Source organism: Montipora foliosa, chromosome 2, assembly GCF_036669935.1.
Source record: "Montipora foliosa isolate CH-2021 chromosome 2, ASM3666993v2, whole genome shotgun sequence".
Classification (NCBI taxonomy): Eukaryota; Metazoa; Cnidaria; class Anthozoa; order Scleractinia; family Acroporidae; genus Montipora; species Montipora foliosa.
In genome coordinates this window covers 39,069,804-39,080,748 of record NC_090870.1, presented here as the reverse complement: position 1 = coordinate 39,080,748, position 10,945 = coordinate 39,069,804, and the positions used below count along the sequence as shown (strand labels likewise).

The window sequence follows — 10,945 nt, the reverse complement described above, 5'->3', positions numbered from 1 at the left end:
CTAGCGAGAATTAAAAAACTCGCTAGCGAGAATTCTAAAACTGGCTACGCTAGCCAGAATTAGAAAACTCGCTAGCGAGAATTTAAAAAACTCGCTAGCCAGAATTTGAAAACTCGCTAGCGAGAATATGAAAACTCGCTAGCGAGAGTTTGACAGTCGATCGCAGAAACTCAAGACTGGATCGCGGGAACTCGACACTATATCGCAGAAACTCGACACTAAATAGCGAGAACTCGACACAAGATCGCAGAAACTCAACAATCAGTAGCTAGAACTGGAGCTTTTTCCACGAAACTCGACCATCCCCAGACGTAACTCAACCTACAATTTCTATAACTCGATCGTATCAACATGGATTTCAACCTGGTTTCCAGAAAGTTGAAGGGCTTTTGGCAGTGACGGCTTGCCATACTGATTGGCTAATTTTTGACCGCTCTCTCAGCGTGACATCACGAGGCAGCATTCAAAATTCAAAGGGATGCATGCAGGCTCTCCTTCTCTTCCACCGAAGAGAGAGAGCCTGCTCGCAGGCTACATGTGACAGGAAGATCTAAGTGCACAAGAAGGCTTATACAAAGTCAATAGTTCAGAAATGTAATCGGGAGATTGATTGTTAAGAGCTTTATAATTTAGCATCAAAATCTTAAAGTCAATTCTAAACTTTACAGGCAACCAGTGTAGTTGCTGCAATATGGGTGACATATGTTCATTTTTTGCAGCACCTACAATAAGCCTCGCTGCAGCATTCTGCACGTGCTGGAGCTTGGAGAGTACATGTACAATAATGACTAAGATGACTGATCATCAGTCACCTGATCAATAACATTGATAACATTGATAACATTGCCACCTACTAATAAACACTGCATCATGATCAGGGTGATCCCCTGATTTCCAGCTTTCTGATTGTTACAATTAGATGCAGTTCACGAATTGGTCGCCATCTTGAAGTTTCGTAAGTATTTCATGTATCTCTCATTATAGTGTATTTTTAGACAAATATTCATACAAAACCATATATTTAACAATTATTCCATAAGCGCGCGTTGGATATGAGATGGTAAATAGCCAACGAGGCGCGTAGCGCCGAGTTGGCTATAACCAGTCTCATATCCAACAAGCGCGAATGGAATAATTGTTTTATTAAATTCCTTCAACTCCAAAAATTTTGAAGTACGAAATACGAGCGGAAAAAGCGAGCAAATCCGAGCGAAATCGAAAAAAACTTGATGAGAACTGATGCGATGTTGTGCAATACCTTGTTGTCAGACAGACGCAGGCTCATCACAAAAACATTTCTTGCCTTTTCGCGTACTTCTAAACGTCGGAATTGATCCAAACTTTCCACAAAAAAAGTTTTTTTTCTCCTTTTTGGCTTTATTCAAAGAGAAATTTGGCATTCCGACGAAAACATTTTTGGTTTAGCAACGCTTAACGCAATCATTTACCATATAAGGTCAAACCAAGGTATATGAGCTGATAACCGAGATTGAGTGAACCAATTAGAGCACGCGAAATGCATTATCCGAGGTTGAGAATTTAATAATCCTGAATATCCATACAGGCGCGTGTATGCTCATGTATTCTCGTATAGAATGGATAGAAAACTTTATTCGTACACGGTAATTTCATCAGATTACAATAAGAATATATGGGCACACAGCAGCATACATGGGCATTTATGGGTATACACTGTACACTACAGGTACATACATGGGTAATTATTATGCACATACACAGGCCTATATGGGCATACAGGGGTATACAATGTACATGTTTGTTTTAATAGTTGTCGAAGTCTACAAAAGGTTAAATACACTATAATAATTTAGGGATACATGAAATACCTACGAAATTTCAACTGCATCAAACTGTAACAATTAGAGAGCTGAAAGGTTCAAAATAAATAAAGGTATGTACATCTAAATACCTCGCCATGGTGTTATTTAACTAAATTTGACCGATAGATGATTTTTAGGGGTACTCCATAGGGTACTCCATGGAGTAGGGCTCCGTGTTTTGTCCTCTCCCCACACTGGGGTGTTCCACGTCAGCTATCATCCAAGAACCCATCCAATCCTCCTAAAAAAGAATACTGAATAAACAAAAAATGATTAATAATTAAAACGTTAAGAACATGCGGCGTTTACGCAGTGAATAAAACATGGTCACTGTCAATTATATGCCAGGTTAGGGACATGATCCAGTTTGGTCCCCATTTCAAAGCTTTTGAAACACCTTCATTATTGTTGATATTACAGACGTACTAGACGGCTGAAAACCCGGTCATATAACGATTTACTTACCCATCTATTTGAGACTCCAGCTAATAGTTCTTACGTGTGATCATAGGCAGCCCAAGTTTGCGTCACTAGAGAGCGTGTAATAAATAATTACTAGTGAGAAACTGACCTTTGAGTGCAAGCGGTGTTGCGTTACAGGCGGCCGTTGAGAATTTAATCGCGTTCTAAACTTCGTCTTAGAATTACAGTGAAAACACAGAATTCCCGAAACGGTAAAATAATCTCCAAAAGGCACAAGAATACACCAGAGGTCAGAGAGGTGAGTCATTTTTATTCATTTTATTGAATGAACGTTACATTGAGCGTTTTTTAGGCTTTATAATCGACGGTATTTTATTTCCCATACAAAGTCTTATAACGACATATAACGTGCTTAAATTCTCAACGGCCGCCTGTAACGCAACACCGCTTGCACTCAAAGGTCATCTTCCCACCAGTAATCAATTATTACACGTTCTCTAGTGAGGCGAACTTGGGCTGCCTATGGTGTGATCAGAAATATAGGAAGTCGTACCATTGCATTCCTTAATTGTATTTATCGTGTTGTGGAGGAAGAGAACATCCCAAGATTGACTGTTAGTTCAGCCATTTTCAGTATGCCTCTGAACAAGCATTAAAAAAAGTCTTAGCCGGCTCATTACGCAGCGCTAAGTAACCAGGCTTGTTTTTGTAAGTGGCGGGAGATCGATAGTCTAAAAGGGTGAGTACATTTCATGAAATCTTCGAAATATAATTTGTTTCTTTCCGTTTAAGAAAGCCTTTGATTGGTCTAGTGATTGCCACAAATGTGCACTGCGTAGTAATTTTCCTTGCTCATGGCATTTCCCAGGGCTGAATTATTTGCTTCGTATTGGGATCCCTGGGCATGCTGCATGCCTATGGCGAAAGTGCAAGATTATTTTGAGAAAATAATATTATGGTGCTCACTCCTGTAAATTTTCCATTGTAGCTGCTATTGCCAAGTAGCTTTTGTTTAAAGATGTCTTCTCTGGAAAAGATGAAGATCCAAGGAATCCGTAGTTACTCGCACAGTGAACCGTCTATCATAGAATTCCAGAAGCCACTGACATTGATTGTTGGACCAAATGGAGCAGGCAAAACGGTAATTGGTTATTAATTGCATTTCGTTGTTGCTGTTGAAGGCAGAGCAATACCAGTATAATTATTCATATAAAACATTATGTTTATTTTGCTCTAGGAGCAATTTTTTGCCATTTCGTCCAATTTTCCTTGGCTTTTATTCGCCTTCAGTAACATGATTACATGTGTATGGTTTTAAAAAGGTTATATTGTATTTGTCAATTGATCTTATGATGAAATGTAAAGGTGCAGATATCCGGATATTTCTTAATCTGCAACTTTTTCTCTGCTGATTCAAAAAAATTTTACATCCACACAACAGTCAAATCGAATAGGCCATTTCCGAGTTCATGTCTGCCTCCTTTTCAAAGCGAGTTTAAGTGCGAAGTTTTTGTGATGGTAAGTTCTACTTTCCATATGAATGAAAACTAATTTTCATAAGAAAGACTTCGCACTTTGACTCGTTTTGAAGAGGAGGCAGACATGAACTCGAAAATGGCCTATTTTCCCGTCCAAACTATCTGGATTCGTTCTAATGTCCAGGACTTTTCTGTGACTATTGTCAATAGAGCATGCACCATCAGGCTTGTGAGTTGGCGACAAGAGAAGTAATAGCATTTCGTTCAGAGGCCATGTTGAATATTTACATGTATGCGGTAAAGACTGGGTCTGAGTTTGTTTAAAATTTTATGATTCGACTGTCCACACCATTCCAAATTCCTTGCGTATTTAAAGCTTTTCCCTCTGGAGAGTGGATTTTAAAAGTTGCAGATTCGCATGCTGGGTTCGCCGGATATGTGTGGACAGAAGGTGAATCTGCAACGAAAAAGTTGCAGATTAAAAGATATTCTGGTACTTGTGGACAGGTCCTTAATTAGAACCAATGTGACTTGTTGTGACGTCATTTCAACCAAAAGCGTTGATCCTTGTACAGTACACACCTGAGTAGAGTTGTTTTAGATAAACTTGTAAAGGACAATAATTTCCTCTACAAGTTTCACCCAATACATCAACAAGGTAGCACAGTTTGATTCAACATTATATCTGTGAACATTGTACACTACACAGTAACACCATTATTGGGACATGAACAGTCATCAAAATAAGTTCTTGAGAAAGTCACATTTGCAAATATATAAGTTCACCCATTCACTTTCAGTCAGTGTGAATGGAAATACATGTACTATGTAGTGGTGCTGAAGGAACACAATGGTCTTTTCTATTTTATTACAGTCTGTCATAGAATGCCTCAACTACATGGCTACTGGAGACATGCCTCCTGGCAGCAAAGGGAATCTGTTTGTTCACGACCCAAAGGTACGGTATAGTTTTGTATTAAAATTAAATACAATTATTTACATACATGTATGCTTTTCATGTTAAATGTGTCATTTAAATTATAGATTGCAGGTGAGCTTGAGGTCAAGGGTCAAATAAAATTGAGATTCAGGGATGTTACTGGAAATACAATTGTCGTCACAAGAACTCTGGTGTCTGAACAAAAGGTATGTAAGCTAACAGCATGTCAAACAATTCAGGTGTACAGTAATAGCTTATTGTACAAAGATTATTATTGCTTACATGTAGATGACACACTTGCAGGTGCTCCAAGTAGGCTTGGATAGAAAATATTGTAGCCTGCTATTTTAAAAAGGGATTTAAGAGTGATGAAAAGGACACTAACAATGACAAATGGTAGCATTGACAACAACAGAAGATTTGCAGGGATGGTGGCAGTGGCATTTAGCAACCTTTAGATTGGAAGATGTGTGCATCTCATGTAGTACGGCATAGAAGGCTACATGTACATGATAGTAGGTCTTTTTCAAAATCAATTTGCTTATAATAGAAATAATAGAAAACTTGGACGTCTACTTGTGCTCATGTTCAAACTAAAGGCAGCTGTAATGGCAATGGTAGTGATAGTGATAGTTGCTGTGGCATACCATGTGTGACTGGCAGCGGTTGTGGTGGTAAATTAATAATGGTAGTAGTAGTGGTAGTGGTAATGATCATGGCATAAGTGGTGGTGGTGGTAGTGGGGTCTGACTTTTGAAAGGAAGTGGCAGTGGTAGCAATGTTGCCAGTGGTGATAGGAATACCAGTGTGTAATTTGTTATTGCACACTTCTCCAGACTACTAATTTGGGAGACAGTAAATCGGATTAAATCACATGAACTTAAAGCTCATCAAATCAAATATTGGCTTGTGATGAGAGGGGAAATCAAAGAACCTAGAGAAAACTTCTTCGAACAAAGTTCAGAATCAATAAACTCAGCCCATATACTGTAACATATGACTTTGCATGTGGGAGTAAAACTCAGGTCACATTGGTGAATGGCAAGTGTTTTCAATGCTGCACCAACCCTGCTCCCCATGGCAGTGGCAGTTATAAATTAGCTGTATCAGTAGTACGGGCAGTGGCAGTGAGCGACATTGACAAAGACAATCATTATGATAACTCAGGGGATTCATAGAAGGCCAGGTTATGGGCAAATTAGGTGGCTGTACTCATGATTTTTCCAAAATTACTTTGCCTGGATCTTTTATCATTTTTTTTGCATAAATGTACCTTAATTATTATTCTCAGTTGCTAAATCCTGATGACCTCTTGGAAACTGCAAAGTCATGACTTGGTATCAATGCATCATTTTGGAGTTTGAGTTTTGAGCCATTTTCAAGTTAACCCATTGGCAGTCTCTTTTTAAAAGGGAATGAGTGGGAACTTTTCGAGGGCATTTAATTTGCATTACATACAATGTATGTCTTCATGCCAGCTAGTTTTAGGAAAAAGATTTGTACACTTGGACTGGGTTTTTTGCCATGAAATGACAAAAATGGAGCTTAGAGGCTTCAATTGAGTAGATATGAAAAACATATTTAGTATAGTGCCTTTTAATTAATGTTTGGCCAATTTAATTTGGCTGTTATTCCACAGTGCGACCTACTTGACTTAATTTCTGGCATGATTTGATTGCCAGAAGATATACATTTAACATATAAATTTTCTTGCGTATATCATACAGCTTCTCATTTATTCCAGTTCAATTTATGTCCCTTAAGTGCCTAAATTGAACTAAAAAAGGTCTTGCAACCCACTGTTCAGCCCTTGAACTTGCATGGTTATCAAAGGGCATAACAATGATTAAAAAAGGTCCATCTCCCACTGTTGGTAGGGAAAAAAGTTGCAGACAAGAACTATGGAAGGAAACATAATGCGAGAAGTTCATGGGGAGGTATGACCAGTTACATGTAGCATGTACTTGTTTCTAACATTAACTTTTCAGGGCTGTTAATAAGATTTTAAATTGAAAGTAGCCACTGAGCTTGTTCTCCAATTATCTGCATGTAATTCATTATTTAGCTCTGCAAGTAATATTCCTTTGTTTTACATTACACTGCAAGGCTGCTGCCTAACGGTCGCCCGGTCACCCGGTCGCCCGATCGCCTGGGGCTCCTTACTTGCTAGCATGGGTGACCAAATTTCCAAACGAGTTGCCAGAACGGGTGCCTAACGTATCATAAGGTGATTCATCCTCACTTTTAATCAGTTAATTCTAAGCTCTTGAAAAACATGACTAGGGCTACGAACTGTTAATGTTGGGAGCCTTGCACTGTATGTCACAGTAATAGGCCACTTGCACTAAGAGGTCATGTGACATCGTTTTTATGAAAATCAAAGTTACATGATTTTGCCTTCGAAATACTATTAGTGGGTCATCTCTTAAACAAAATAATAGTGATTTGGTTTTTCAAACCGCACCATTTGCTTAAAATGAGAAAGTCCGTAACTGGTCACGTGACCAAAACTTGATTTTTTAAAATTATGAATTACCGCTTTCTGAGACAAATTTTGCACTTGAACTTCAAGGAAAATGTTGAAAAGATAATGTGGTAACGTTTATGGCACATTTGAACTCAACTATCAAACATTTAACAAGATATAAGCAAAAAGTAGTTTTGGCTGCCATGTTGGAGGGCAAGAGAGTGCCCTCCAACATGGCGGCCAAGACAAACCATGCTACTTTGTTGAAAAATCAAAGTACCATAAAATATCTCCCTTAAATGCGTTTCCTCTCAAATTTCGCGTGTAAGATAATTTTTATGTGTTTTGTCAATTTTTGGCAACAGCAAGATTACAACTCACTGTTTAAGGGAAGCATTGGTCACGTGACCTCTTAGTGCAAGTGGCCTATTAGATGCCAAGAAAAATAGATCATTTGGACATCTTGGTGTAGCAAACTAATCTTCTTTTAAATTGAAGATTTTCTGCTGGCTATATTGTATGTAACATTTCCCCTTTGCTTCAGTTATGAGGACGTTACAAAACCAAAATAAGGGAAGATTCTGTTTATGATAACTTTCGTATGATTTTGTGGATGGCAATTTTTTTGTGTTTTGTAGAGACGAAGCTTGAGCTCAAAATGTGCTGACATCAATAGAGAGGTAAGCAGGACCATCAGCATTACCGGTAATATAAGTCTTTGTACATTGAAATGTACATGTACATATATGAATTCCTGTCACATGTCCAAAAAAGGACTCTGTGTCGTGGCTTTGAAATATATAATTATATTTTGTACATTGCTGGATAGACGGATAGTTGCTGGAAAACAACTTGACAACAGATTTTGTAAGCACAAAATAGTGACACTCTTAATAGTGATTCATTTTCTCATTAATGTCATCAGTTTGAGTAAGTATGTTGATGACATACTTTCCCAGACAAAATAAATGGTAACATGTGAACTTTATAAGGACATTAAAACTTGACTCATCCAAAGGAGAACTTTTGGAGTTATTTATTTATCGGTATATGCATTTTAATGCAGATAGGTCTCTTCCTTTCTCCCCAAGTCTGTCAGACGTTTCTCTCAAGTGCGTGACAAAATATGATTGACTAAATAAGTGCACAGCTTGAAACATAGAGGGAAGCACTAGAAATCTAATTTCTATCCTTAAACCACGGAAACACAGAAAGCCTTAAAAATTTCGAAAAAAAAATATTTTTCAACTGGGCACACTCTATCCACACGGAATCAATGAACGCCTCTCATCCCATTAATCTATTCACAAACTCACGTCATCCTATTTCTACCAATAGCAAAGCTCCTACGCACACATATAGACCTACAACAACCACAATTTCTCTATTCGCTCCGACGAAGGGCTAACGTTTGAAACGTCAGCTTTCCAAATCTTTCACGGTGGTTATTCGACCTGTATCAACTCAACTCAATCTCCCACTGAAGCATTACCACAGTTTCTTTAGAAACTAAAATTTTAATTTTATTGCCACTGTAACGTATCGCTTCATTCCGTATTTAAAAGGGATGGAAACCGCAATCTAAATCCAAGTAAATTTATTTATAAACGATTTACACAACAACAGAGTGATCAAAACAAGCTGACACAATCGCACTTGATGAGCAGAGGATGAGCACGTGGTACGAGCTTGTGTAATACATCACATCTCCCGCGCTCTTAGGTACTACTACCTTCTGAGAATGAATGGTAATAGTAATTCTTCCACAATAAGGTTATAACCGAATGCAAAACGGTAACTATGCCGGGACCGACGACCTAAATACAATAAATCAGTTACCACTTGACTCTGAAGATGACTTCCGCTCAGGTTGTCGAAAGGTCAGTCAATGTCATCACAAACAGTCCTTCTCAGGACTACACTCACCCGGACGATCGTACTTTACTTAACTATGAGATGTAATCTTGCTCAACAAAGAGCTCAAAACGGCGGTGGAAATAAGGTTGAAGGTGCAGATCACCCATGTACTGAGGCCACCCTTGTTTGACGTAGCCTAACACCTGCAAATCAGGGATTTCGCTAACTGCCGGCTGCTGGTGAAAGTCGCCGCTTAAGAAAGGGGTAATAGCCGGCTGAATTTTGGCCCTCAATGGAGGCAACTGAGAAGATCGCAAATTACTGGCTATGAAGTTTAAAAGTCATTCGATGTCTTAACCAAAAAAATTGAATATCTGTTAGTATACGGAATTGTCACTAGAATTTATCGATTCTGGAAATTAAATAAAGGCATTTTTTAAAGTATTGTCGTGCCTGTCTTCTCTTTCCCTGTATTCGCCATCTTGAAGAATGCCGAGTGTTGCGAGACACTGGAAACAATCTTGTTACTACGTCCCTTTGATGCTCAGAGCATGAACTCACCGCCTCCATAGAACCTTCAACCGGCTGAATTTATTCTTAGCTACATCCCTGTTGCTGCAATAGGATGGTGTGAACACGTTTGGCGTGGGTGACGTCCTTGTGCGTGATGGGTATGAATGGATTAGTCGTTCGACACTGTAGACAGCCTTCATGTGGTCTAACGTGGACAGCAAGGGCAGGCGAGATAGCACGTCCAATAGGACGAACATAATGCTGTAATTGAAGGCTGCCAACCCTGCAAACGCATCGCTTCTAGTGAGGGGATAGCTGACTTTGGACCCAAAATTCGCTCTAGAGACTTGTTATCTGTTTGTATGATGAAGTGACGGCCGTACAGGTACAAGCGGAATCGTTTCAGGCCAAACATAATTGCCAAAGCTTCTTTGTCTATCTGAGCGTAGCGTTTCTCATGCTCATTCAGTGTTTTAGAGGCGTAGGCAATTGGACACTGTTTGCCAACGCGGAGCATATGCATTATGACTGCACCCAAACCATATGGAGATGCGTCTACCGCTAACTCATTTGGAAGACTTGGATTGTAATGTGCTAACACAGTTTCTGTTGTGAGCGCTCGTTTAACATCACAAAAGGCCATGTCGCAACTCTTCGCCCACTTCCACAGCTGTTCACCTAGGAGCTTGTAGAGGGGGTGTGCGAGGGTTGATAACTTGGGGATAAAATTGGTCAGCGCCGCTAGCATTCTCAAGAAGGAGCGTAACTCAGACACTTGTCGGATGGGTGCGTCCTTCATGGACCTTACCTTTTCCACTGGTGGTTGAAGACCATTCTCAGAGGAGCGCAGCCTAAAGTATACCACTGAAGGAGCCAAGAACACGCACTTTGGTAATTTGACACGTAACCCGTACTTCTGAAACTGCTTCCAAATTCTTCAGATGCTCGCTATCGTTGGCGCCTCCCACCATCAGATCGTCCATTATCACACAGGTCCCTTCAATTCCTTCGAGTACTTGCTCTATGAAACGTTGACAAATAGTAGGGCTGAAAGAAATTCAGTGCCACGTTATCAGAATAGACCCTTGTGGGTGTTAATTCTGCATAGTACCTGAGATTCCTGATCTAACACCAACTGCTGATAGGCAATCCGAAGATAGATTTTCGTAAATTTCTGCGCGCACAACTAGCAGCGGAATCTTTCCTGCAATGTGCAGTGGTGTGCCAGCGTATGCATGAAGGGACCTTTCAACTGGCCATAAAGCCAGGTGTTTAAAATATCGTTCACAATCTTCACAATTCAGAATCGAGGCAGCCGCTCCAGTATCGACTTCCATGTGAAATTCAACATCTCTGATTCGGACGGGGATCTTAACGGCAGGTGCGGCCAATCTCGGCTTGCGTGACTCAGTTTTGGCTTTCCTAC

General features: G+C 39.7%; 1 protein-coding gene across 2 annotated transcripts in view; it reads left to right on the top strand.

The window, feature by feature from the left end:
- Window positions 1-2,835: 2,835 nt before the first annotated feature.
- Window positions 2,836-10,945, top strand: part of LOC137993042 (DNA repair protein RAD50-like) — a 71,432-nt gene continuing 63,322 nt past the window's right edge. For both annotated transcript variants that reach the window (XM_068838698.1, XM_068838696.1), the window contains exons 1-6: window positions 2,836-3,003; window positions 3,253-3,405; window positions 4,617-4,700; window positions 4,787-4,888; window positions 6,560-6,619; window positions 7,788-7,829. In XM_068838698.1, coding sequence (XP_068694799.1) covers window positions 3,283-3,405; window positions 4,617-4,700; window positions 4,787-4,888; window positions 6,560-6,619; window positions 7,788-7,829 — 411 coding nt within the window. In that variant the 5' untranslated portion in view covers window positions 2,836-3,003; window positions 3,253-3,282. The remainder of the gene's footprint in view (window positions 3,004-3,252; window positions 3,406-4,616; window positions 4,701-4,786; window positions 4,889-6,559; window positions 6,620-7,787; window positions 7,830-10,945) is intronic.